Here is a 27,667-nt window from a genome sequence, read left to right as displayed (position 1 = left end):
GATTTTGAGAGCACAAAACCTTGGTTTCTGTTCTTATCAGAGTCAGTATAACAGCACTGGTAGCTCTGACAGCTCAGCCACAGCCTGCTGCAAGGACCTGGCTCGCTGTGCTCTTGGTGGTCCAGTGGGATCAGAGTGGGCTGGGACCCTGGGAGCTGTCTGCCCATGGTCACTATACACAGGGAGATCAATAGCTTTCTGAGGGTTGTTTGTGGGGATGCCAGTGTACCCCGCCCACAGCCAGAATACCAGCCTGGCTTCCCTGGCTCCAGCAGCAGGACCGGGTCCTTGTGTTCCTGTGATCCCAGCGGGGGCACCGGGCCTTTATCAGCCCCTCCCAGAGAATCATTGCCCTCTCCACGGTCGGCATTTGGGCAGCCCGAGGGAGGAAAGGGAGCAAGGCAGGGATGGAGAGGGGAGCAGAGAGGAGCCTGAAAAGCCGGGGGGTCTTGGGGGCAACGAAGCTGGGCTGCAGCCTACGGGTTGGAGGAGGGGGGAGATTCCTGGGGCAGAGGGAGTCATAGGGGGCTGCGGGGACCCGGGAAGAACCGGGGAGAGCCGGGGAGGGCTGAAGGGAGGCCGGGGGGGGCCGGGGAGCCGCGGGCGGGGCCGCAGCGCACGGCGCAGCGCGGGGGCCGGGGCGGCCGCCGTTGCCCTCCCCCGCCGCTCGGCTCCGCTCGGCTTCGCTCCTCTCCTCTCCTCCCTCCGCCGCGCCGCTCCCCCGCGCCGGCTCCGGCTCCGGCGGCAGCCCCAGCCCCAGCCCCCGCCCCCGGCCCGGCCCCGCTCGCTTCGCCTCCGCTCGCTTCGCACAAGCACGGAGGCTCCGCCGCGCCCGCCGCCGCCGCACGATGCCGGGGCCCCGCGGGCTCTGCCTGCTCGCCCTGCTGCTGCTGGGCAGCCCCGCGGCCCCGCGCCCAGGTAAGCGGGGCGGAGCGGGGCGGAGCGGGGCCGCGGCCCCGGGGTCCTGCGCATCCCGGGGGTTGGGTGGGCAGGATGGGGTTGGTGGGGGGAGGGAAACAAGCCGGCTCGGGAGGGGCTGATGGAACCGGACGGGCTCCCTACCCCGTGCACGGGGTCTTCGGGCCGGGATGAAACTTCGGGCATTGCGGAGAGAGCGCGGCCCCGGCGGGACAGCGGCGGTTCAGCATCGCGGGGCGGGCAGCTCCAGGCCGGGCAGCGGGGCTGCGGGACGCCGGGCTGGGTCCGATCGGGGTGACAACGACAGCGCTGTGATATCGGGCGATGTGACACCGGGCTGTGTCCGACCGAGCTGTGACAATGGCAGCGCTGTCATAGCGGTGCTGTGTCCGCCCGTGGAGCAGGGAGTTACCGGCAGCTGTTTGCTAACGGGGGCTGTGTCCTTTTGGAGGAACCAAACTGTGCTTTGTCGGGGTCTGTGTCCTACCGAGGCCGTGTGCTAATGAAGACTGTTTCCTACTGGAAAGCTGTGTCCGAGAGCTACCGGGGCCGTGTCCCACAGGGGAGCCGTGTGCGGGTGCTGTGCTTTGGCAGGGATATGTGTGCTGCTGGGATGCTGTACTCGGCAGCAATGCCCCACCAGGGAGCCGTACCCCAGCCGGGGGGCTGTTTCACGTTCCACGTGTTTCACATTTCCACACAAACCTGCTCCCTTCTTCCTTTTCCCAACGTTGTGATGACAGACCTAAGAATAGGCTTTGGGACCCATTTGCAGGTGACTTAACAAAGTCATTGCAAACTCGCGCGGTGCTTAGTGATTGCTAAACTGGTGCCTGCTCCTGCTCTCTGGTCGCTGGTCTGGGCAGTCGGCTTTGTGCAGTGCTAGCTCCATCACCGATGCGCATTGGGCAGAGGGAGGACTGGAGAGGCCGGTGCCTGCCTGTGCTGCAGCGTTTGTGCAGGGCCTGAGAGACTGACCCCTAGGGCTGGTGGTTGGTTTTAGCAGAGATTAACAGCTCCTGGTGTCCGGAGCGCCATGCAATGTTTCCTGCCTTGCTTTTGCTTCTGTTCTTGTGTCCAGACTGCATTAAAAGAGTTTGACTTTGTGCACTATCTATCCTTATTTCTGAGTAACAAAAGAGATCGTGGCGTTTACTCTCTCACCTGTGTCTGTGTTCTGCACATGACCATATAGTGTACATAGCAAGGAGTCAGACCTGAAGTCAATTTGCAGTTGGTGGCCTCCTGTTTCAGCACTGAAACAAACAGGCTGTTCTGTTATGCTGCAGACGCTGCCATACAGGCAGTGCTGAGCTACACGGGGAGATGTGCCTGGGGAGGTGGTGGGGGGGGAGGCTGGGGGCAGAGCACCCACTGCGAGCAGCAGCCTGGTTTCTCCCAATAGGATTTGGCCCTGATGGCAAGCACGATCTGTCATTAATCTCAGGGCGGGAGAACACATTGTACCGAGCTCCTCTCGTGTTGGCAGAGCAGAAGCTGATAAATAGTTGACCCTTTGAGAGGTTTGGTGAATTAGTGCTGCAAAATCCCCAACTGCTGGCATCAGTGTTGGGAAAAGGGGCTGCGTGGCAGCTCTGTCCATGCCGGGGGGACCTTTGTCCTTTGTGTGCTGGAGGTGACAGCCAGAGCTCAGATCCGCAGTCCCTTCTGCTCTCAGCCTGGGAGGGGAGCGGGCTCAGACCCTGCAGAAAGATGGCTTGTTGTGCTCCATCTGCCTGATCTTCCAGCTCATTCCTTCAAGGAACAATCCGTGCTGTGTGACGCGCACCAATCACTTGCTCTGCCGGTGGCTTTTTGGCGCTTTGCACTTGTGGAGTCATTTAGATCAACAGAGAGGAGGTGTGAAAGCCTCTCCGCAGGCACCTCTCTGTACCCACCCACCAGCACGGGGAGCAGCAGCAGTGCAGGCAGCGAGGCACGGCCCTGCGGGGTGTGAGGGCAGCCAGAGGAGCGCTGGGGATATGGAGGGCTGAGTTCCAGAGTCACGCTGGGGACATTGCCGGTTGTGTTCCAGCGCCGTGCTGGGCACACTGCGAGCTGCATGTCAGTATCACGCCGGGGACTTTGCCTGCCGTCGTTCGGATCGGGCTCCGTGTTCGATGCTCAGAGCTCTGCTCCCGGTCCTCGTTCCGGCTGCCGGCCGCTAGGGGTGGTGCCGAGACCGGCAAATCCTCCGCAGGCTCCGAAGTGGCCGAGCCCCGGGCACGGCCGACAGCAGCACCCTCACCTGCGCTCTGCCTTGTTTCCTCCTGCTGGCTTCCATTGGTTCGTTGTGACTCGCCTGGCCTCGCGAGGAGCACAGCATCAGAATCCTTACAGAAAATCAAGTGTGTCCTGCAGGAAGAAAGACCGAGCAGAGCTGGTCTGCAACAAATGGACAGCATGTCTGCTGCCATCAGCATCACTCTGAGTACCATCCCAAGGAATGAGATAACAGCACCCATTCGGTGCTGGAGATAACAGGAATGGAGTTTGCCTGATCAGGAGCTATCAGCAGCCATAATACATAGCTCTGTTTTCCTCCCTGCTCCTTCAATGGAAGAACAAATCCAGTCGGGATCAGTAGCAATAAAATCAAATCGAAGTCTGAGCCCTCTGCTTCTCCTGTATTTTTGCCATCATGCCCATATAGAGATGCTGTGTCAAATGTGCATTTTGTGGGTGTTACAGTGTCACCCGTGATCATACTTACACATTGTTCAGGGCCACGAGGTGCTGGCACTGCTGCTCAGAAAGGCTATTGATGCCCAATCCCTGGAGGTACCCAAGGCCAGGCTGGATGGCATTCCAGGCTGAGCTCTGTCTCATTTCTTCATCCCATTTTGTACAAACAGATTTCTTCTTCTTCCTTTCCTTAAACTGAAATGTTCTCTGCATGCTCAGACACCACGCGGCTTTTGATCTACAAGCAGCCTTACAGATCAGCGCGTTTTACACCCTCTGTCACAGTGACGAGTACTGCCAGTTCCAGTGGGGGCTCTGAAAAAGAATAACCTTCCAGGAGCCATCCAGAAGTTATTTACTTGATGGGATTTCATTTTTCCAATACATGAAAGTGATTACCGAACGGTAAAACACACTCCGAGGAAATCCTGTTACAAAACACGGGCTATATTTTAATTAGCATAATGTACAGTTACATGGCTGCAACCGAAGCCTGCCAATAAATGTATCTTGCTGGAGTTCAGATAGATGCCTATAGAAAATATAGTACGAGCAGCGCCTTTGCAATTTTCCAGTCCATCAGGATGCATTTACGCTCTTGTCAGGAGTATGAAATGGCTGAATGTGGTGCCAAGCAGCTCTGTGGCTGCAAGCACGGGGAGCAGTGGGGCAGGGCATTGGGGACATGGGGGGCACATCCCTGCTGCCACCTGCAGGGACGTTGCAGTGGGAAGCAATGCACAGCCCTATGTGCAGAGAGCTGCTGGCTGCGTGTCCCAGAGCTCAACACGAGTGGAGCTGGGCACTGGCGGGTCCCTGCAGAGCTTTCTGCTGGTGGCACTGGGTGTTTGGGTTGGTTGCTGTACCCAAAGAGCAGAGGCTATGAGAAGGAAGGAGCTGAGGGATGGATGGCCCAAAAAGGCAGGGCAAGGGAGGATTCTGTGTTCTCCTGACCCAGGTTCCCATAGCACAGCTGCTGCCATAGCCATCTCACATGGCTTATCACAGCCCTTCCCAAAGGGGCCTCCTCTCCAGGCTTACCATAAGCATGTGGTGATGTGCAGATTGGTGGTCCTCTACCTCACATCTGCATCAGCCAGGATGAGAGGAAGGAGAAATGCACTGCTGGGGGGGCGGGGTGGAGATGGGGGGCAAAGAAGTGAAATAAGTCAACTCCTTACTCACTCAGTGACCCCTTTGCAAACCAGCTCTGTTCCCACACTGCCTTCATCCATCAGGATTCCAGAAATGGGAGGAGTTCTGGGAGCTGGGACCTGCTGTGGAACCATCAGGTGCAGGAAGGGGGGGCTCCTGCTCCTCCCAAGCAGTGCTATTTCTGCCCGGCGTCTCTCTTAGCTGACATGGACATGGAATAGCAACTCCTTTGATGCGCGTTGCTCTGAATTAGCATCATGCTGTTGAAGCCAGCAGAGTTGCACTGATTTGTAAAAGCAAGGAGCTCACCGTGTGGCCCAGATCTGCTCTGCAGCAGGAAGGGTAGGGGGAGGAGCATGGACTTGGCCTCGTAGTCCCTGCTTTGACAACCCAGTAAGGTGACATAGGGGTGTCCAGACCCCAATACACCATGAATGAGGTCAGTCTGCTCCCCTCCAGAGATGCATTTTCCCCTTTGTTCCTACTTTGCCTTGCTGAGGTCCTTTGCTGCCATACCTCTGCTGCTGTGTGCTTGGTGTGTATGGGACAGAGCAGAGCACAGACGCAGCAAATGGCTTTTTCTATTCTTTTTTTTTCCTCCTTCTTTCACTGGAGATGAGCCATAGGAGCAGCTGAGCCAGAGGACCTGAGTGCTGCCTGAGCCTGGAGTGGTTTTGATTCAAAGCGAGGACACCCTGCCCAGAGCCAGGGACAAGCACAGGTTTCCACAGATGCTTCTCTAATTCCTTGACCTCAGGCTCCCATCACTGCAGGAGGATGGGTCTGGCTGAAAGGCATCCAGCTGAAAAGCAGGAAGGAGGGATCTCAGCAAGCAGAGGGTCGGGGGCTCAGCTGCGGGTCCTGTCTGACAGAGCAAGAAGAGTAGGAAGGAAAAGGGCAGGATGGAGCTGGGACAGATGGCTGCAGCAGGCAGCTTCCACTGAGCCCATGTTGGCAGCAGGAGGCAGCTCACAGCCTGGCCAGGACAGCCGGCACCGGAGGTGTGATTCCAAATGCAAAGCTTTCGTCTAGAAAGAAAATTCAGTGCCAATTGCAGAATGATCCAAAAGAAAAAAGAAAAAAAGGAAAAAAAAAAAAAAAAAAAGAATTCAAACTGTGACAGAAGTAATATATATATATATGTGTATATATATATATATATATATAAATGGTGGGGCTGATCCTGGAGCAGTGCAATCCACTCTAAGCATGAAGGATGGAGGTGGTGGGGCTCCTTGCAGACACTGTGAGGATCATCCTCCAAGCAGTGTGAGAGCTGCTGAAGACATGAAATTAGCCGGAGCATCCAGGCACCAGCAAACAGCGATAACGTGGAGGGAGTGAAGGAATGTTCAGGAAATTGGGCAATTCAGGGTGATTTTGGAGCCAGGCCGAAGAGCTGAAAATACTTAAAATTCAAGGGAGAATCTTCATCTGACTTTTTAGGGTGGATTAATGGAGCGTGTCTGCATTTGGTGGATGAGGTCCTTCATCTCCAGTAGATTGGTGGCTGGGGGACAATACGGGAGGAAAATCACTCCTGATGTCCCTTCCTCTGTGCTCCTGAAGCTCTACAGCCTCATCCCACTGATGGGGCTCCGTGACGATACACAGGGACTCAGCTTTCATTTTCTGATGACGATTTAAAGGCAATCTCAATATAAATCAGGCTATTCCTGACAGCCGTAAGCTTCCATTTGCCAAGTTGGCCAGTCCCTAAATGGGAAGGCTGCCCTCGTGTGATCCCCAAAGGAGAAGCAAGGAGAAGCTGCTGAGACCGAGCACAGTCCCGTATCTCAACCCATCCCAGGATTTGTTCCCCTTGTCCCTCGTCACCCACCCACGTTATTCACACAGCGCTCCTAAAATTGCTGTCGGATGCTATTTACATAACCACGAGAGCCGACGAGGTTCGAAACCCCGGCGTGCTTTAAATTGGTGCATTAAGTTGTGGAAAGAGGATTTGATCAATTTACCGCGAGCGCAAATCAACAGAGCAGAATTTACAAACCCATCAAAAAAAAAGCGAGGTGACAGTTCAGGATTAATCCTCTGCCCGAGGCGCACCATGTACCTCTGCAAACATCTCGCAGCATAAATATAGTTGAGAGATAGTAGAGGAAAATGTAACTCCTGATGCCTTTGTACACCGCCGGCGGAACGGCTGCAGCGTCATTGGGAGATGAATGGGGCTAATGCTGCTGGAAAGGTGCTGTCGCATCCCACTTCATTTTTATCCAGGACTCAGCCCAAGTTGTTACGGGGAAATATTTCAATTTCACTTCGTGCTTGAATTCTGTGCTGTCCCCAGATAATATCTCCCTGGTCGTTTGTCTTCTTCATTCCTTCTTTCAAAAAGGAAGGGAACTTGGTTTACTCACACGCCTGCCTGGAGTAGGCAGATGGGATGCGAAGAGCACTGGAGCCAGTGCCTCTGGGGTATGAGATGCCCCATGGGGTCATATGGGGCCAGTGGTGTGCTGCATAGGTGGCTGCAGTCTGGGATCAGGGCTGGAACAGCTATGCAGTGACAAATGTTGGGCTCAGGGCTCTACTGAATGGCTGTAGCATCCCCTGCCCCAGTGCTCAGCCCTATGCAGCATGCCACAGAGCCATGCTTTGTTACAGGCACAAAGCTGAATGCTGACGTCTTCAATGGGCTCTCTCCTAGGAATTCCAGGGGAGCTCTGTGCCCATTGAAGCATTGCTCCAGCAGTGCAGCCACAGGGTAAACCCCTGCTTCTGGGCATCCCCAGTTTGGTGCTCAATATCTCTGCTCATTTTGTGGGGAGAGAAAACACCTTTCGGCCCCCAAAGCAAGTCCAGCACCCTGATGGCACAGAGACTGCTTGCTTCCCCTGGGTGCTTTGGAGTGTTCCTCCTGTGAGATGCAGTGCAGGATACGTGCAGCCAGCTCAATGGGAAGCAGCTCTCACTGGAGCCTTATGGCTGATGCTCAGATGAAACCACTGAGGCAATTTCAATTAAAAGCAAAATTTTCAAGCTATCTAATCAAAAAAAATATAAAGGCTTCCTTTCAGCTTTTGTTTCCAGCACACAGAGGAGCCCGTGCCTGCAGCGGTGAAAAGGCTCTTTATTGTGTAGATGGCTGTGAAGGACAGAGCGCTGTGCTTCCCATTCAAGGATGCATTGAAGCTTTCTTGGAAGCCATTAGGAAAGGTGGGGAGGGAGGGCTGCAAGAAACCAAGAGACCCCTCCAGCTGCAGCCTGGCTCTCTCCTGGCAGCAAAGCAAGAGGATTAGTCCGTTCCCCTGGAGGCACATCTTAGATTTTCCCAGTGCAAAATGCCTTCTACAACTCCTAGCATTAAAAGCATTCCAATGCCTTTAGCTGATGCTTATTCAGTGTTTCTGCAGTCACGGTAATCAAACAGCTCATAGAATCATAGGATGGCCTAGGTTGAAAAGGACCTCAAAGATCATCTAGTTTCAACCTCTCTGCCATGGGCAGGGTTGCCAGTCAGCGGACCAGGCTGTCCAGAGCTCACACTTCTGCACCACAGACAGAAACCCCCGTATCTCCTTGCAAGGATCTCTCTGGCATGGCTGGGTGGCTCTGAGGAACGTCACCACCTGCTATAGCCCTATGTGTGCTCTGGTCTACCCCTAGAAGCACTGGAGCAGAGGCTCTGGGCTTACTGTGCTGCTCTCTGCAACAAGGATACATCCCTGTGGGCACAGTGCAAGGCAGGGGGCTGCAGTTCATCACCGCACACCGGTACATTGTCACCCAGCTGCAGAAATTGAATTGAGTCATGGCAAATAACATCTCCTCAAGTGACTCAAATTATCCGAGCTGGCTTCCATGGGTAAGGGCTGTATTTTTCCACGTTGCTGCACCACATGCATCAAACCGGCCTCGCAAGCAAAGGCTTTCTTAAGTTATACAGCATCGCCTCTTTGATCGGAACAAAGAGCCTGAAAGAACAGCAAAGGCAACAGTCTGCTTGAGTTCAGGATTACGAGCCCAGGGTTGGAGTCAACTCTGAGAAAGGCATTCAGCTCTGAAAAATTCCCTCCTAAGCCTCTCTGGCACTGCTCCCAGCTACAGCCCAGAGTGTTTGGTGATGGAAAACATGAGCTAGGAGTTGTTTTGAACCTGATGCTGCTCCTATCACTGCCCCATGAAGCCAGCTGTTGGGTTTCACATACACCAAGTACAACAGCCCCAGCACACAGTGCCTGGCTTAGCCTAGCTGCAGCTCATTACGCACTGCTCTGTGCTACTTGTCCCTAATTGGCACAGGACGGAGCTGTTACTGGGGCATGGAGGTCACAAGCAGCAGCAGCCATTGTGTTTGATGAGAGTGGGACCCAGTGAATACGTGGGGACAGCCCAAATCCATTTCAGCAGGTGCTGGTCATTCCTAGAGCATTTACATTTGCGTGCCAAAGAGAATCATTTCACAGATGCGTCTGTCTTAATCACATCATACTGCTATGAAAAGTACATGAAATATGACTGTTACCCCATAGGAACACAAACAATAGCAGTAGGAGGAGGAGAACTGACTGGGTTTGGACCACACACTGCTTTTTAATAATGTGCTGATTCTCTCCTTGCTGAGAAGAACAGAGTCAGGTACTTTCTCATTGTGTTTCCCAATCAGCGGGATGCGTCAGAAATAACGATATAGACAGAAAACATGCACAGGCACCAGCAACACGACACACACGTTGTACAAGAATATATGAGGAACATCTGACAAAGGCCCCTCTCTGCACGTTGATTCAGATATCAAAGCACTTGTGCATAGGCTTACTCAGTAATGCATTTTTTTTTTTCCCAGAGCAGTAAAGCAAATGCTGTGTCAGGTACCTGCCAGATCCTCCCTTTAGTGGGAAAAGAAAAGCTACAGGCCAGAAGGCTGCAGCCCTGCAAAAGGATCCCCCATCCATCTACCTTACAAGAGCCAGGGTTTAGGACAAAACCAAGCCTCCAGGGTTGGAATACGAGGGCTTTCTCACTGAGATGGATCCAGCTGTGCTTAATGATCCATCCTGTCCACCTGAGCACCCATCTGGGGTAGAAATACATTGACACCCAGCAAAGCTGAGCTGGCATGTAGGGCAGAGCTCTGTTGTTTGCTTTGCCTACTTTTTGAGGTGTTTCCAGCCCCTGGCTCTGCATTTGAGGGGAAACATGGGGGGTTTTCTGTGGATTCATGTGGGCAGCAACGCCATGAGCAGAGGCTTGAGTCCTGGCCCCATGTGGCTTATGGAGTGCATAGAACTGACAGTCAGGAGGCTCATTAGCAGGGACAGGGTAATGTCTATCTAATGGGTTGCATCACCAGGCTGGTGTCAAGCTCTCTGCCCTCTCAGTGCCATATGGATAGGTGTGTGCATAGCTGCAGGTGAATACAAGCTGCCCCACAGAGGACCCTGCTTCTTTGCTGTCACCACAGCTGCTTACAGAAATATCTTGGCTATCTTTGTTAATTAAAACAAAGTGCAGTGGCTCATCATTAGGCTCTGTGGGAAAAACCACACGTGGGTTATCATCATTCTGCAGGACGCAGAGCAGAAACAGAATTCATTCTGTTTAAAACACAACTCACTGATGTCTGATACTGATGATTAATTATATACAATACAGTGCTCTTGAAGTGAAAGGGGTTGCCAGAGTGCAGGGCAGGGCAAAGCTCCCCAGAGCTGCTGCAATGCCTCCAGCAGGATCGGTCCATTTTTATGGGGGGAAAAAAAAGCCAGATTAAAAGCTTGAACCTTCTATTTCTCCAGCCAAATCTTTTCTGAAGACATTCTGGGAGACTGAGATCTGTTGGGCAGCCTTTTTGAGGGGGTGAATGGGTGCTGCAGAGGCACTGGGCTCTTCCCTGCTTGCTGGCAGCCTCCAGAACAGTGACCACTCTGTAATCGATGCAGCCCAATAACTGCAATAACCACAGCCATCAGTAACCCAGCGCTCGCCCTGCCTTCCTGATTGTGAGCAGCGGGACTGTTTGCAAGCTGTCAGGAGTCATTAGGCGCTGGAGCGACGTCGTTTTAGAGGAGTATCACAAGGGTCTTTCCAAGGGCAGTAGCAGGCAGCAGGCTGGGAGAAAATACAAAGGAAGGCCTTTCTTGGGACAAGTTCCTCAGCAGAAGCAGGAGGTCCCAGCTGAGCCCACAGCTATACATGGGGTGGTGCTGGGCACGTGGCAGTCCCTGAAGGGTTAACAGCAGCACATGCTTCCTGAGATCTGCTACAGTGCATCTTAATAGAGATGGAAGATTAATTATTTTAGTCCCAGATAGATGACTAGAATGGGCTTTTTGTATCTAAATATACTCTCTCTTCAGGAACCCATTTAATTTTATACCCAGATATAGATGACTGAGCTGGATGATTAGTTGAGAAAGAAGGCTCTTCTCTTCCCCCAGTCCAATTTGTAGCCTGAAATGCTGCCAGAGTGCTCTCTGCGGGCTGGTGCTGGGGTGCAGCATGGCAGCACGGCATGGTGTGGGCAGCCCCGTGGGGCTGGGGCTGGGATCTCATCCTGCTGGGGCTGGAGGGGAGGGAGGAGGTTCATCTGAGCTCTATGGAGAGGTGCGACGTGCACCCCAAGTGTCAGTGCTGGCATTGCAGGGACATGGGGACCATGAGCACGGGAGCTGGCACAGCCAAAACTGATGCCTGCGAGTGAAGGGCGCATTGATTCCAGCTCCATGGAGCAGCACTGGGGAGGAAAATCCATTTTCCTCATAGCTCGGAGAAGTGTATAATTTCCAGGCATCTGTCAGGCGGCTGTGGATCGTTAGAGCAGTTACGAGCTTCTCTGGAGCATGGCGAGGATGTTTGCAAGTGTAATTCCTGTATTTGTGGCAGTGAAACAAACCAGGCATGAGCAGCATGGATCCTCTGTTAGGGTGGTTTTTGGAGGCCAAAATGTTCCCCCACCCCAAAGCAATCTTCACCAGAGCCCAGGGCCTGTCCTGAGCTGAGCCAAGCGCCTTTGGAAAGGGATTTCTTTCAGCCTGCAGGCACAGCAGGAGACAGCACCTCGGCCAGCCCTGCTATGCCTGTGTGCAGATGGTGACATGTGCCTGGGTTCCCTTTAGGACAACCAAGAGACCACCAGGGGACCCCATCAGGCTGCAGAGCAGTGCCCAGGCAGAGTCCCACCAGGCTCAGGGCTGTGCTTCTCCCAGGTTGCAGACGGACAGAGGGACAGTGTGGGGGAGGCAGTGCCACATCCCAGTGCCCTCCGTGCCCACCGCGCTCCTCCATCACCAGCATCCTCTGCCGGTAATGAGGCGTTTCCATGGCAACCTTATTTGAGCGTTGCTGGTGACACAGATGTAAATTTTAAAATCAAAGATTCTCAACCTCAGCCCTCGGAACACAAAGCAGCCCTGGAACACACGGCAGCCCAGACCCATCCTGGAACCATCCCATCTCATTGCCCCACTGCAGATGGGCCGCGATGCAGACCCCAGGGGCAGCTCCTCCTCTGGCTGTGCTTATCTGCGCTCCCACGCGGATGACTCACCGTGATTAGATGGCTCCTATTTTATTTGCTTATGGGTTGGACCGTCAGGATGTGCTTAAGGAAACTTGCTTCTTCTTTTTTTTTCTTTTCCTTAGAAAAAGTTAATTTGCTGAAATAGTAACCGCAGGAAGGAGCGGGATGCACATTTCCTGTTGGAAGGCATGTGGGGATCCGGGCAGCATCGCTCTGTTTTGACACTTTGGAAATGAAAGACTGTTTTGATTCAGGCTTTTTATTCATTTATTTTCTCCTCTTCAAGATTTAAGGCAAAAAAATTCGTTTCAAGATTTGAAACCAAACCAAACCACTTCCTAGCCATTGCGCTGGCGGGTTTGGATGGACCCAACCTGCTTTTTCTTCAGATCCCTGCTTCACACTCAAGCTGTCTTTTCCCCTCTCTGTGGCTTTGAAACCCTCTTGGTGTTGCATGGGATGTGTTCCTGCCCCTTCCCCCGGGGGCTTCAGCACCACCCAGCACACCAGGCACTGCTGTAGGACCACTGCTGCAGTCTCAGCACCCATCAACCTGCCGGAGCCCAGCGCCAGAATGAGCAGCACTGTTAATAGCATCCCCGTAAGCTCTTCAAGGCACGGCTATAATCAGCTCACTAAAGCCTTTAGGACAGAGCTATGAGCCCCAGCAATCAATCTGCAGTGCTCTGGTTCCTGGGCAGCGATAGCATCATGTTAGCATTAGGAAGCTGGCAATGCAGCCACTCACAGCTCGGCTCATTCAGGAGCGCAGAAGCAAAATGAGTGCCTGATGATTACTTCAGCATCCTTTTATCAAGCACTTGCAGCTCCCTAATTCTGCTAAGCCCCTCCAGCTGAGGTGCTGGCGGCAATCAGATCTCCCTGCTCCCCGCAGCAGCACATGGGCACGTGCCATTGCTGTCCGAGTGACACAGACCCATCACTGTGGGGACCACTGTGTCCTTGGAGTGCAGAGAAATCCCCTTTCATTGTTACGGAGAACAGGAGCTGATAGTGAATGGAAATGTGGTGAAGGGGAGAGCTTTGGCTTGCATTTAATTGATTGGTATTGTATTGCATGGCCATGCAGCCTTGTTCACTGCTTTGCTCGGTATGCAACTTTCTGCACTGTTGGTGCATCTGGGTTGTTGAAACAGACACCAAACCACAACGGGGAGTCTATGCTGCACACGCACAGCTCATGGGCAGTGAGCAGGTCTGTTTCTGAGCAGCAGGAAAACAGAAGCCTTCAAAACTGCAATAAAACCCAACAGCCCCTAAATGGGTGGGTAGATGATGCCCTACATGCACACAGGGGGGGCAGTGCCACCCCAAAGCCTCACTCCCTCTGGAGCTGCCCCCAGCGCCTCCCCCAACCCCAGCCCTGCAGGGAGTGCTTCCTACTGCAGCTAATATAAAGCACGGGGGAGTAGATGCATCCTCTGAGCAGAGCTCCTTCCTCTGCTCACATAGCGGATCCCAGAATAGCCCGGGGAGGAGCTGCCGCTTTGCATCAGGTCCCTTTTGCTCCACACTTTCCTGGACGTTTCATGCAGCAGCCTAAGCACCCTGCAGAGCATCCTGTTGGCACTCCAACCCCAGCGCTGCAAACACCTCTGCTGCCCCAGCGGATCCTTTGCAGCCTGCAGGCAGCCGCAACGCGTTCAAGATAAAGCGACAGGATAAGCCCCTTGTATGCTGTGATAGCGTTCCTTTCTCCAGAGCTGGTTTAGCAGATTAGATCAAGGTCAAACACGATCATGTCTCTCCCAGCAGCTCAGTATCTCTGGATCAATTGTGCGGAGCAGAAGGGATTTGCAGCCGGGCAGTATTCTGCTGCTCCTCCCTCCTGAATGGCAGGAGGCTCCTGCAGTATTTTCTTTCCCTCAGATATTTGCCTAAATACATCAATGAAAGGCCATCTGTAATACAGAGGTGAAATCACCACAAGGCCTTACAAGGGCAATAGGGATTTGCTGCCAATCAGCCTGTCTGGCCTGAGGCAGAACTCCTTCCTGCACCTGGGGACACGCAGGGCTGGCTTGGCAGTGGCAATCTGAGTTAACATCACTGGTCACCTCTCCTTCTTGCAGCCCTCACCTCCTTGCCCCAGCCCAAGCAGCATTCGCTTTCTTGAAATACACATTTGCCCTTTACAAACTGAAGCATGTTAAGTACCTCATTACGGAGCCGTGCTACAGAGTGTTTTATTTCATGCTTTGTTAAGGATAGAACCATTTAAATGCTTCCTGGCAAAGGATCTAATAAGAAATTAGTCAACTTTCCGAAAGCATAAAATACAGCTTAACAGCAACATCCATTATGAACGGGAGTTCACACGGCTGATTTTTGCTGTTTCTGTTAATGCTGTGATTTCAGGGCTGCAGGTCCTTGCAGGAGCACCTCATGTGTCACCGTGTTCCCCACTTGGTGCAGGGAACAGCAGGATGGGACGCTTAAGGACAGAGTCCAGTGCCACTGTCCCTTTTCACAGGACCACAGGATCATTGGGGTTGGAAAAGACCTCTGAGATCACCAAGTCCAACCCCAACCCACTACCAGTATGTCAACACAACCACATCCCTGAGTGCCACATTCACACGTCCCTTGAATGCCTCAAGGAACAGTAACCCCACCACCTCCCTGGGCAGCCTGTGTCAGTGCATCACTGCTCTCTCTCTGCTCCTAATACTCAATCTGAGCTTCCCCTGGCACAACATGAGTCCATTTCTCCCTGATGTGTGCACTGGGGGAGGCTGAACCCAGTTGTGGTAGGACCACATGTAGGATCCTGCAGCAGGTCCTACAGGAGCCCAGCACACCCCAGTCACTACCGTATGTTGAGCTCCTTCCCTGGCGACTGTTGTTTCCATGGAAAACACTGACTCTCTGCTTTGTGCAGCACTTCACGGAGCTGCGGTGCTGCTCAGGGCTTATTGTATGCTGTGGGCTGCAGCCCAATCAGACCCGGTGGTGGTGAATACATCTGTGCTTCTCGCAATTATGCTCGGTGGTAGCAAGGCTTTGGGGACTCTTTGTCTCCTGCAGGCTGCCCTGCTTGGAGCAGAAGGTCGGGGCTGACTAGGGAGAGGCTTTTCAGTCCCAAGTTGCGCGTTGATGCCAGGCAGCAGGGCAGCTGCTCTCCATCAGGCAGCAGCAGGGAAGACAATGGGGGATGGCATGGCCTAATCAGGCTCTTTGAAATGACAGTATTTACTGATGACAATTGCACAAATAAAGGCTTTTCATAGAGGCCAAGCCAGAGAACAAACTCAGCACGAGCAAGCAGACCTCTTTGAGCAGCTGACCTTGGGATAAAAAGACCAAACAGCAGATCTGAGACTGCGCAATGAGGTTCCAGTAGAAACTCAGCTTTCAGGGAATCAGCGTAGGTTCGTTATTGCCTCCCCACTATTAGCAGACAGAGGGCTTTCCATCACCTGCAGCTCCCAGAGGGCTGATCCCATGGCATGTGTATGGGAAATTGGTAATTACAGCCTGAACCTCTGATTAATCAGCTGAGGCAAGTGTTGGGTCAGCTGCAGGAGCACAGGTGAGAGTGATGTAGCTGTGCTCCCAGAAGGGGTGGAGCTCGACTCTACCTCATTTAAGGGCTCATTTAAGACCTCATTTAAGGGCTGACCCCCATTGAGGCAGCATCTCTTGGAGATTGCTTCCCAGTGGAGACTGCCCCAGCTTCTCCAGCCAAGGCATAGACATTGGTGAGTTTTTCTTTGCCTATAACCTTTGAATATTTACCATCATCTTTGTTAACATCTTTACATTAGCCACCCTTACAGCATGGCACAGCCCTGATCTCGTGCCCAGCAACACTCAGTCCCACTTTCCCCATTCTTTTTGCAGATGGCCGCCCCGAGGCAGCACTGTTCCCTGCCAGCCCTCATCCACTGCCTGCAGATGAAGCAAGTATGGGAGGACCCAGACAGAGTGCAGCCCTCAACCTGCTGCCTGCTGCTGAAGACAGCCCCAAGCCAGCGGTGGAGGGACCATCACTGCATTCACAGAGCCATATCTCAGCAGCACCCACCAGAGACCCCGGGGCTGATACCAAGCAGACTTTCCCTGCTAAGAAAAAACCACCTGCCCTAAAGCACAGCAACACAACGAGGAAGCAGCTGAAGGCCAAGCCCACGCTGCCAGGGCTCTCCAGGGCTGTGAGCACACAGGGCTCTGTGCTCCCCATGTCCTCCCAAGAGCCACCCATTCCAATGGAGACAGTGGATGGGCAGCGACAGAGCCCCCCCGAGCTGCCTGGATGGGGTCCTACTAGCCATCCTGTGTTGCAGATCTCCCCTTCAACCCCACTGCCATCAACTGCTCAGCCCTTCCCTGATGGCCTTGGTGACATGGGTCCCACGGCAGCTCCTGGTGGTGCCATTAACCAGATGGACAGTGCTGAGAGTGAGATGAATGGCTCTGCCTCGGAGGAGAGCCAAGAAACCACCACCTCCACCATCATCACCACCACCGTCATCACCACGGAGCCCACCCCGGGTAAGGGAACACAGGGACATGCTGCCATGAGGGAGTGGGATATGGGGTGGGGTTATGGCAGCTGTGGGGTGCAGCTCTTCCTTCTAGAGCTGCCAATATCCTTAATGATTGTGGTGAGGGGTGCTCGAGGAGGGTGTCACCACCTCAGGGACCGCTGGTGAGGAGGGTAGCTTCCTTACCACCCCAAACTGGAAGTGAGGTGTTACAGACAGCTGTTGGGGGGGAGAAAAGGGGAGGGGGGGCTGGGAGTGAGCTGTGCCCTGGGCAGCCACTGATGTGCATCCTCCAGTGCGCTGCAGTGTGAGCTTCTACGACCCCGAGGGCTACATCGACTCCACGGATTACCCCCCGCTGCCCCATCACAGCTTCCTGGAGTGCACCTACAACGTCACTGTTTACACGGGTTACGGCGTGGAGCTGCAGGTGAGAAATGTGTCAGGAAATTGCTGCAGCTCTGCCCCCAGGCTCATGCTGCAGTACCCCTTCCCCATTCCCCCAGAACCCTGGGTTTCATTTTGCTGCTGTTTCTGAGGCTTTCAGAGCTCTCACATCTGCCTCATTTTCCCTCCTTGGAGTCTGAGGGAGTCCCTCAGTGCCACACCACTCCCTTGCACTTTGGGAGTAATTAGCACAGGGAGGCAGCAGGGCTAATTGTGCCTCTCTGGAGGGCTGGTTTGGGGTTGGGGGGAGTGGTGGGTGTGCTGCTTGTCCCTGGCTGAGGGGCAGTGCCATTATGGGGAAGAGGCCCCGCACCTCCAGGGCCTCCCCTTGCCTTGCCAGGTGCTGGCGGGTTCTCCTCCATCACTTCTTAATTATTTCACATGTACCAGCAGTGCGAACCAGCGGCACCACGGCTAATTACATTGGGCAGGTGCTGAAGTAACACAGTGCAACTTCCTCAGCTCTCGCACTGCGATGGGGATAATTGGATAATGTTTAAGTGATTTTGATTTAATTCCCAGCTCCCGTAATGGAGATGAACAGGGACAACTCAGTGGGAAGGGAGGGGCTGAGCAGTGAGTTCAGGGCTCTGCTTTCCCCTGGGTTTGCCAGGGTGCAGCATGGGGAGGGCTGAGCAACCCCAAGCACGGAGATCCTCTGCTTCCCAAAGGGCTGCTTGTGATTCTTGCTGAGTCAGGTCCTTGCTTGGCTTGATGCAGGATGTCTCACCAGGGTTGAGGGTCCCCAACCTCCTTCCCCCCCACCCCAGCATCCCTGTTTTGCTCCCAGCATCCTGCAGCAGCCCCAGCACACTCTGTCTCTGTGCCTTTTTGCAGCAGCTCGAGAGCAGAGCAGCCAGCACTAAGAATATTTGATGAAATTGTCATTGTTTTTAAGAACCTTGAATTTTCTTGGCAGGAAATAGAATTTCCCTAAAGAGATTTTTCTAGTGGGTGAGCAAGCCTGGCAGCCTGAACCAAGGATCCCTCCTGCCTCCCCGACAGGCTCTGCAGGAGCTGACATGGGTTTTGGCTCTGATCACAGCAGAACCTGTGCTTTGCAGGCCCTGGCAGGGCACCATTAGCAGTGATTCTGCAAAATAAAGCAAAAGCTGCTACTGGGTACAAGTCCCCATGCTGCACCCCAGCTGTCTTTGCCTCAGCCCCCTCCTGCAGCACTGAATGCAGACAGGCAGTGGGACGAGAATGCAGCTGCTCCTGGTGCCATGTGCTGAGGGGCTGCTGGGGCAAGGGGGGATGCTATGTGACAGTCTCAGAGCTGTCCCATACAGCAAGCCCTACTTCTTGCAGTGCACACTGGATGGCCCTGTAGCTCCCCAACACTGGGCTCCTGTGGGCTCTTCACATCTGTGCTCCATGCAGCGGGGTGGGGAGATGGGCATGCTGAAACAACAGCAACAAACCCTTCCCGTCACAACACCATCGAGAGGGTTTGCAATTACAGGCTGTGGCTGCGCTAAATATAGAGCCCCAGTCCTCGTGCACTTAAGGAAACAAATGATCTGATGAGCATCTTTCTGTTGAAGTATGAGCCCATTTATTAAGCTAAATGGACACAAAATGTAAATGTGAGGTTACTTCACAGCTATTTCCAAATAATAATCAAAGCCTGTTGGGACTGCTCATTAGGAGTGTTTTCTGGGACTCCCCACCCAAGATGGGGATGGGGAGGGATCGTGGTGCACTGGGTGTGGAGTGAACCATGAGCCCTACATGAGTGCTGTGATGGGTGGATGCTCTGTGCACCCGGGACTGGGGGTGACCCTCATATGGCCCCAAGATGCTGTCCTGCAGCCCCATGACTCTTCTTCCCACCCAGGTGAAGAGCGTCAACCTGTCGGACGGGGAGGTGCTTTCCATCCGTGGCGTGGATGACGACACTCTGGTGGTGTTGGCGAACCAGACACTGCTGGTGGAGGGCCAGGTCATCCGCAGCCCCACCAACACCATCTCTGTCTACTTCCGTACCTTCCAGGATGAGACGGTGGGAACCTTCCAGCTGCACTACCAGGGTGGGTGCCCTGGTCCCATGGGTACCCCAGGTGTTGCATGCAGGGTGGGAACAAATAGGAGCCCCTGTCCTGCTGGGGTGCTGGGTCTGATAGCCACACATTTGCTCCTAGCCCCATTTCTGTCCCAATTCTGCAGCTCTTCCTTCACAGGCTCTTGCTAAATTATCTATTTCTTTTTTTTTTTTTTCCTTGAGAAGCTATAAAAAATGGATGAGTTCAAGGCAATTCTTTCTAAAATAGAAACTGGGTCTGGTCAAAAGCAGTAAGAGGTGGAAGGCAACCCTGGATGCATGCAGATTGCCCCACAGCAGGCTCTGCCTGTGACATGGGACATGTGGCATGGCTGGGAGCAGGCAGCCCTGAGCTCCGCACTCTGTGTGCTCGTTGCAGTGTTTATGCTGAGCTGCAGCTTCCCTCGAAGACCTGACTTTGGAGACGTCACCGTGATGGACCTGCACTCGGGTGGCATCGCTCACTTCCACTGCCACCTGGGCTACGAGCTGCAAGGCCCACACACGCTCACCTGCATCAATGCATCCCGGCCCCACTGGAGCAGCCCCGAGCCCATCTGCTCAGGTGTGGGCATGCAAATAACACAGGCACAGGGGGAAAACCCCAAAGCAAAAATGATACGGGTGCTTTGCGCTGCTCGTTGAATGCAGTCCTGACAGCAATGCAGAGCCGTGCAACTCGAGCTGTTCTGTGGCAGCAGAATGTGTCCCTGCTGAGGGGGGTGAGGGGGAGTTGTGGGTGCTGTGCCCCCTTTTTTGCCCCTTACCTGCCCTGCTCTGCCTGGCAGCTCCCTGTGGAGGCACCGTGCACAATGCCACCATCGGCCGCGTCCTCTCGCCCAGCACCGCAGGCAACCAGTCAGGCAGCATGTACTGCGTGTGGGCCATCACTGCACCACCGGGCCAGAAGCTGCACCTGCACTTCGAGAAGCTGCTGTTGGCTGAGAGGGACAGGTGAGGGGTTGGTTCCATTGGGCCTTGGCTCTGGTTGGGGTGGGAGCAAGAGGCAGAGAGAGCGTGGGACAGCAGTTCCTAATGGGGCGTCCGAGAGCTCAGGAGCACAAAGGGACACCTCGTGCTGCACATCCAGGCTATCAGCATCCACATAAGGAAGCACACCTTGTGTTTTTGACACCTGTGTTTAAAAAGCATTGGAATTCAGCCCGGTAACAGGCAGTGAGCCAGGTTTATGGCCCTTGGTAAAATCAAAGCGTAAAACCACAGCTTAAGATTATGGGTAAAAGAAACTGATCCGGTTGGTGAATTTTCATTGGCACCACATCTTCCAATTGCTGGATTTCGGGAGCAAAGAGAGAAGGGCTTCGGGGCTCCTCACATCCTTAGGGCATTGCATTCCCCCCCCCCCCCCCCCCACACACACACTCCTCCCTCTGGGTGCTGACCCCTGGCTCCCGGCACAGGATGGTGGTGTACAGCGGGGACAGCAACCGCTCGGCCGTGCTCTACGACTCGCTGCGTGCCGACAGCGTGCCCTTCGAGGGGGTGATCAGCGACGACTCCTCCATCCGCATCGACTTCCTTGCCGAGGAGCCCGCCGCCTCCACTGCCTTCAATATCCGCTTCGAAGGTGATGCTCTGCTGTCAGCTGAGGGGCTGTGGGAAGGGGGCCAGCCCCTGTCAGTTGGCATGCTGCTGTCCCCATGGTGCTGTCGGAATGCATGGTGAGCTGAACCTCCCTATGGCTGCAGAAGCTCCAGGGAATGCATTTCCTGAGCAAGAAAAAAGGAAAAGAGCAGGCTCGATGACAGGCAGTAATCCCAGGGAAGATTGCTGGGTAAATACAGCAGTAGCAACACAGAGAGTGCGTTACTGATGCTGACACACAAAGGAAGAAGTGGGGTTTGGTTAAGCCTGCATGGCTCAGGACAGATAAATGGTTGTTAATCCTAATTGCCTGTAATGAACACCACTGGCGTGGAGCGCAGCTGTGCATGGTAGGGACAGAGGGACAGGTTCCTGGTGGGGTGGTGGCACAACCCCAGCATCCCTGCAGCAAAGCCCAAAGCTGGGGGTAAGGGGAGCACTGAGGATGGGGCTGTGCTGCTTCCCAACCCCATGTGCACACCACTAATGGAGGTTTTCCTGCAGCCTTTGAGCGGGGCCACTGCTACGAACCCTACATCCAGAATGGGAACTTCACCACCTCCGACCCCACCTACAACCTGGGCACCACTGTGGAGTTCACATGTGACCCTGGGCATTCCTTGGAGCAGGGACCTGCTGTCATTGAGTGTGTCAACATGCGGGACCCGTACTGGAACGACACAGAGCCGCTGTGCAGAGGTCAGTGCCCACACCATGGGGCCGTGCCATGCTCTGGTGTAGGAGGGCTGAGCCCTGCCTCTCTGCTGCAGCCACATGTGGTGGGGAGCTAACAGCCATGGCTGGGGTGATCCTGTCTCCCAACTGGCCGGAGCCCTACACGGAGGGAGAGGATTGTATCTGGAGAGTCCACGTGAGTGAGGAGAAGCGACTGTTTCTGGACATCCAACTGTGAGTTGTTCTCAGATATCGGTGCATGTCCTGCCCCTGGCCCAGCCCAGCCTAGTTCTCTGCAGCACCCCCATCCAGCTCTGTGTCTATTCTGCCCCTACAGCCCTTCTCTCATCCCCTGCAATGTGCTCAGTACCCATTGCATTGCAGCACTCATTGCATTACAGCATCGATCACTTTGCAGCACCCATCCCATTACAGCACTCATTGCACTGCAGCATCCTTTGCCTTACAGCACCCATTGCATTGCAGCACCCACTCCTGACTGCATCTGGGGATAACTCAAGGAGGAACCTTGGGCATAGTTATTATGCAAAGGGAATCTCCTCAGTGCTATTTTGGGTTTTCAAGAGGAGGGCATGTCTCAAGTAAGGGCTTAGAGTCAAAAAGACTTTAAAGCTTCCTGTACAAAACACAATTCGGAGCTCCCCGTGAGGCTCTGCTGGATTTGTGGGCACTCGGGCTGAGCAGGACTGGAGACCAGGCGATTTGAAGTCATCAGACATAAATGTCACCGAGAAAATCATGTTTGACAGAAAGCAGAGATTTACTACAAATGTCAGCTTGCCATGGGGATTAACTGGGCGCCTTCCAAGAACATTCTTAATAAAACGTTCAGGGATCGGCTGAGGCATCTCCAAGCAAGGCTGAATCAAATGGGTGGATGTGTGGGGTGGGGGGTCCCACTGTGTCTGAGCACACTCTGGGTCCAGGGATCTGAGCAGCACAGTGGGATGGATCCTGCTCAGCACAGGGCTGGATGTTCTGGATCAGCTGGACACAGAATAGGGCTGGGCTCTGCCCCGGGGCCTTATAAGGTCATCTGCATGGGACGGACATTGCACAGGCCATTGCATGGGATGTTGCATGGGGCGTTGCATGGGACATGGCATGGGATATACGGAACCCAGCCTCGGAGCGGGGGGTTGTTGCAACCTCAGACGTGGTGCAGACTTTTCTTGCGGGCTCCGCTCCATCCGCGGGGCAGCACTGCACTCTGCTGGCGGCCGGGACGCGGGGCAGGCGGCTGCCAAAGCGGATCGGTTCCGGCACCGGGAAGAGCTTTGCTGGAGCTGCTGCTGCTGCTGCTGTTGCCCAGAACTGCAGCTCTGTAGTCACCGCGGGGGTCACCACTTGTCTCATGGGGCCGGTGTCGATCACCACGGGGATCTCGGCTGAAATCTGTAAGCTGTGTTCTGTGGGTGTCCTTGGGAGTCCCATGCAGCTCCAAAGCCTATGGGGACCTGGGGTAGCGGGACAAAGCCTCAGCTCCTTCTCAGTGCCTACAACAGGGAGAGTGCTCTGGGGCTGATGATGGGGCCAGGGCTGGTGATGGAGCCAGGGCTGGAGGAGCAGCACTGCTGTTCTGTTCAGAACAGACACCCCCAGAGCACATCCCAAGCCCCTGGGGACAGGACAAGCCCCCAGACAGGATGCATGCAATGTCAGGCAGAAAGCCACCTCATTGCCCCTTCATCCCACACCAAACATCCTGCTGGTTCCCTACCCAGATGACTGAACTCTTCTTTCCAGCCTGAACCTCACCAACAGCGACATCCTCACCATTTATGATGGGGACGAGCTCTCTGCCCGCATCCTGGGGCAGTACGTTGGCAGCAGTGGCCCCCAGAAGCTCTACTCTTCCAGCCCTGACCTCACTATCCGGTTCCACTCAGATCCTGCTGGACTCATCTTTGGGAAGGGTCAAGGATTCATCATGAACTACATAGGTAGGGAGTGAGGTGCTGGGTTCATCCCCAGCCCTGACAGTACAGGGGGACAACACACAGTTGAAGCAGGGTCTGCAGGGGCTGGTTTTGCAATTGGGGATGATTGCTGGGCCACAGCTCCTCTCCAGCCCCAGCAAACCCCTGCAGAACCCACAGCCTGCTACAGGGCTCTGGCTCTGGGGTGACTTCCAAAGGGGCCCCGTTAATCCCCAATGCCATCTGAGGAGCCATATGCATGGTCTGACAGTCAGCACTTATCTCACAGAGGTGTCTCGCAACGACTCCTGCTCCGACCTGCCTGAGATCCAGAACGGCTGGAAGACCACATCACACACCGAGCTGGTGAGAGGGGCCAAGATCACCTACCAGTGTGACCCGGGTTATGACATCGTGGGGAGTGACACACTCACCTGCCAGTGGGACCTCAGCTGGAGCAGCGACCCCCCTTTCTGTGAAAAGAGTGAGTGTCCCACTGCTCCACTCTGAGCAATGTGCCCCGTGCCCCCAGCACCCACCCTGCATCCCCTCTTCTCCCCAGTTATGTACTGCACAGACCCAGGAGAGGTGGAGCATTCGACTCGCCTCATCTCTGACCCCGTACTGCTGGTGGGCACCACCATCCAATACACCTGCAATCCTGGCTTCGTGCTGGAGGGAAGCTCATTGCTGACCTGCTACAGCCGTGAGACCGGGACGCCCATCTGGACCTCACGGCTCCCACACTGTGTCTGTAAGTGCTGCAGCCCTCCCCTACAGCTCTATGACAGCTCAGGAGCTGAACTTCCAGCCTCCTTCCCTTCTGCCCTTGTCTCACCCTACAATGTGCTCCCTTCCAGCGGAGGAGTCTCTGGCCTGTGACAACCCGGGGCTGCCAGAAAATGGCTACCAAATCCTCTACAAACGCCTCTACCTGCCCGGCGAGTCTCTGACCTTCATGTGCTATGAGGGCTTTGAGCTCATGGGGGAGGTGACCATCAAATGCATACTGGGACAGCCATCGCACTGGAGTGGGCCACTGCCCATCTGCAAAGGTAATGCATGGGAGGGAAGACAGCACCCATTGGGGTGGGAAGTACCCATTGGGGTGGGCAGCATTCACCACCTCTTGCTGGTGCCACCATTCCAGGCAGAGATATCCTACACATTCTCTTGCCCAGCCTGCTCAGTCCCTTGTGTGAGCTCTTAAAGAGAGCAACTGATTATTAAGTGCTGAAAGTGTGCAGCACATTCTGTGACCAAATGCCTGGTACAGATTCCCATGGTAGCCTCAGCCTGGGTATGTGAATCCCTCTGCATGCAAAGCTGTAGCACCCAATGCACACCCAGCCACCCCCCAATAACTCTCCATTTCTCTTCCAGTCAATCAGGATAGCTTTGAGCACGCTCTGGAAGGTGAGTGACACATTTGCTGGATGAACTCCTTGCACAACTCTCTGGGGCCAAACCCCACCTTCACCACCACCTCTGTGCTATACCCTGGCACCCCCAGGTGCTCCCCAGCCCAAAGCCCACAGCACTGCAGAGACACTGGGGCTGAGGCATGTGCATGCTGCGGGGAGCCAATAGAAGCTGCCCAGTGCTCCCAGTGCCCCTAGTCCCATGTGAGGGACTGGAGGAGTGGAGGCAGGGGGGCAGCAGAAGGTGCTGGGAAAAAGCCAGCGTAAGAGATCATGTCCTTTTAGTAGCAGAAGCTGCTGCAGAGACATCGTTGGAGGGGGGAAATATGGCCTTGGCCATCTTCATCCCAGTGCTGATCATCTCCTTGCTGCTGGGAGGAGCCTACATCTACATCACCAGGTAGGTGGGGTGCAGGTGGCAGAGCCCCAGAGAGCATCACCATGCCCTGTGATCCAAAGCCCAGCACAGGGCACCCTCTGCTGCCCCCAGCCCCAGGCTGATAAGGGGCATGAGGAGGGTCTTGCTTTGCTGCAGGGCTGTGCAGCTGAGTGACTCTTGGCTCATCCCCAGGTGCCGGTACTACTCCAGCCTCCGCCTGCCTCTCATGTACTCCCACCCCTACAGCCAGATCACGGTAGAAACGGAGTTTGACAACCCGATTTATGAGACAGGGGTGAGTGCTGCTGTGCCTTCCCTTCCCGGGTGCCTCCCAGGACATCTCTCACCAGTAGAATCATAGACCCATAGAATATCCCAAGTTGGAAGGGACCTGTAAGGATCACCAAGTCCAACTCCTGGCTCCGCAAAGCCAGTGGGGTGATCATCCCAAATCACAGCTGCTGCCCTAAAATGGCTTTTTTCTTCTTTCCAGGAAACAAGAGAATACGAAGTTTCGATATAAAGGCAAGAGAGTCTCCAGCTGCGAACTTAATGTGCTCTCATAGAACTTCCTCAGTAACTAATCCAGAGACTATGTGGAGTTTGGTTGGACCCCTGGACCTGCTGTTGTCTTTCCTTTTGCCTCCTTATTGAAGATTTTACTGTTTTCTTCACTGTATTTATTCTATTTAAACTGCTCTAGGTGTGCTGCAGAGCCATGGGGGTCTGTGCCCAGACCCCGAGGTGGGCAGCGGTGGTACACAGGGACCAAGCGCCGTCCCCCCATCCCCTGGCCATGCAGCCTCAGAGGGGTTTTGCAGTTCTTCTGTTGTTAAAAATTGAGTGTCTCCATTGAAAGAGCCTGCCTTTGATTGCTCAGAGATGAAGTAGGCGAGGGTTCGCTGCACCCATGGCTTTACCCACAGCACGGGTGGCACGGCTGGGATGTTGGGACTGCTGCTCTGTGCTCCTCTTTGGTGCCACCACCACCACCAGGACAGCCCAAGCAATGCTGCAGGCTGCTGTGCCCCTTTGCCCCGCAGTAGTATCTCAGGGTAAGCACGGACCTGGCCCCATGGGGGCTGCCGCCTGCCTCGGGGTGCTGGGCCATGTGTCCCCAAGCTACTGGGGCCCTCAAGGTTTGCACTTTGCTCACAGGCAGAGCCCACCCAGGCGATGGCAAGGGGCAGAGGTGAAGGTGGAGATTTGCTGGGCAGCAGGGCCAGGCTCCAGCATGGATATGGGGGGCAGAGGGGCAGAATCAGCCCTTAGCATCACTCTGATCGAGGCGGACCCCACAGCAGCTTCACTTTGGGCCTCAGCATCTCCCACTCTGCTTGACTTTGGGTACATTCCCAGAGCTGGGCAGTGGGCTGTAGGTGGGCAGTGATGCCCCACCACAACCTGGGCTGCTGCTGTCTTCTTTTGTCCTTGTAGAATGGCTGTGTAACCACGACCATGTTGGGGAGTCCGTTTTAGTTTAGGGATGGTTAGTGCATCTCTGCAGTGTACAGCTGAGACTTAGATCGGGTTTCTTTGCTTTGGTTTTGGTTTTGGTTTTCTTTTTTCCTTTAAAAGAAGAAAAAAAAAACAAAGAATGTGTGTTTGTAATTTGTAAAGGTTAAAAAAAAAAAAAGAAAAAAAAAGAAAAAAAAGAAAAAAAAAAGTGCCAAAAAAAATGTACTAAGCATTTCATTTCCCTTCATACATGTCTGTTTTTATAAGAACAATGTGAAAATTGCTGGGATTAAATATTTTTGAACATGATCAAGTCCTTCCGTGGGAAGCTGTAGTGTTCGGTGTAACCTTAATACAACTTGTGCTTGTGTTTTTAAATGCCTGAAGTCAGTCTGCAGAGCTCGGAGCTGTTGAATGGCAGGGGCTTGGCCTCGTTGTGCTGTAGTGATGGGAGTGGGTTGGGGTTGGGCACAGCGCTCACCTTGCTGCGTGGTGACCATGTCCCAAGGGCCAGATCCTGCCCTGGTGAGGCCCCACAGCTCGTCTCCAAGGGATGGTGTGGTGATGGCTCTCTGTAGGGATAAGCACTGAGCCATAAGGCCATGTGTGGCCTCTCTGTCCCAGCCTAATTGGCAGGCAGCACTCCTGGTACCCCCTGAGATCCCTTCCTTTGAGACTCCTGGAACCCTTCTGAAACCTTGTTTGGACTTCTGGGAATCCTGGGACCTTGCTGAGATCCCTTCTGGGATCCCAATAGGACCTCTGGGAAAGTTAGGGCCCAACTGGGACCCCTTCCTTGAGACTCCTGAAACCCTGCAGGGACCTTCCTTGGAATTCTAGGACCCCTGAGACCCTGCTGAGACCCCTTCTGGGAGCCTGATGGGGTCCTTTTTGCTCTTCAATGGAAACCTGCTGGGTCCTCTGGGAATGCTGGGACTCCCCGTGG

The 27,667-nt window shown here is 54.3% G+C and overlaps 1 protein-coding gene across 2 annotated transcripts; it reads left to right on the top strand.

Moving 5' to 3' along the window:
- The first annotated feature begins 746 nt into the window (after positions 1–746).
- On the top strand, positions 747–27,030 carry SEZ6L (seizure related 6 homolog like). Of its 2 annotated transcripts, none has more exons than XM_072350746.1 (17): positions 747–918; positions 16,109–16,759; positions 17,049–17,182; positions 19,040–19,232; positions 19,623–19,808; positions 20,032–20,197; positions 20,665–20,831; positions 21,353–21,547; positions 21,619–21,757; positions 23,291–23,487; positions 23,753–23,947; positions 24,026–24,217; positions 24,324–24,518; positions 24,847–24,879; positions 25,173–25,284; positions 25,456–25,558; positions 25,757–27,030. In XM_072350746.1, exons 1-17 carry the CDS (start codon positions 849–851, stop codon positions 25,784–25,786), a joined length of 2,958 nt encoding a protein of 985 aa, XP_072206847.1. In that variant the 5' UTR covers positions 747–848; the 3' UTR covers positions 25,787–27,030. The 2 variants fall into 2 exon arrangements, with proteins under 2 accessions (XP_072206847.1, XP_072206846.1); XM_072350745.1 differs by having other exon boundaries at positions 748–918; positions 25,170–25,284.
- Positions 27,031–27,667: the final 637 nt, after the last annotated feature.

This window comes from Excalfactoria chinensis, chromosome 16, assembly GCF_039878825.1.
Source record: "Excalfactoria chinensis isolate bCotChi1 chromosome 16, bCotChi1.hap2, whole genome shotgun sequence".
Lineage (NCBI taxonomy): Eukaryota > Metazoa > Chordata > Aves > Galliformes > Phasianidae > Excalfactoria > Excalfactoria chinensis.
This window is presented reverse-complemented; position numbering and strand designations above follow the sequence as displayed.

Coding starts and splice junctions, on each gene's coding strand:
- SEZ6L (XM_072350745.1), top strand. CDS start 849: ATGCCGGGGCCCCGCGGGCTCTGCCTGCTCGCCCTGCTGCTGCTGGGC. Junction 19,233..19,622: donor CTTCCAGCTGCACTACCAGG/GTGGGTGCCCTG, acceptor TGCTCGTTGCAG/TGTTTATGCTGAGCTGCAGC. Junction 19,809..20,031: donor CCCCGAGCCCATCTGCTCAG/GTGTGGGCATGC, acceptor TCTGCCTGGCAG/CTCCCTGTGGAGGCACCGTG.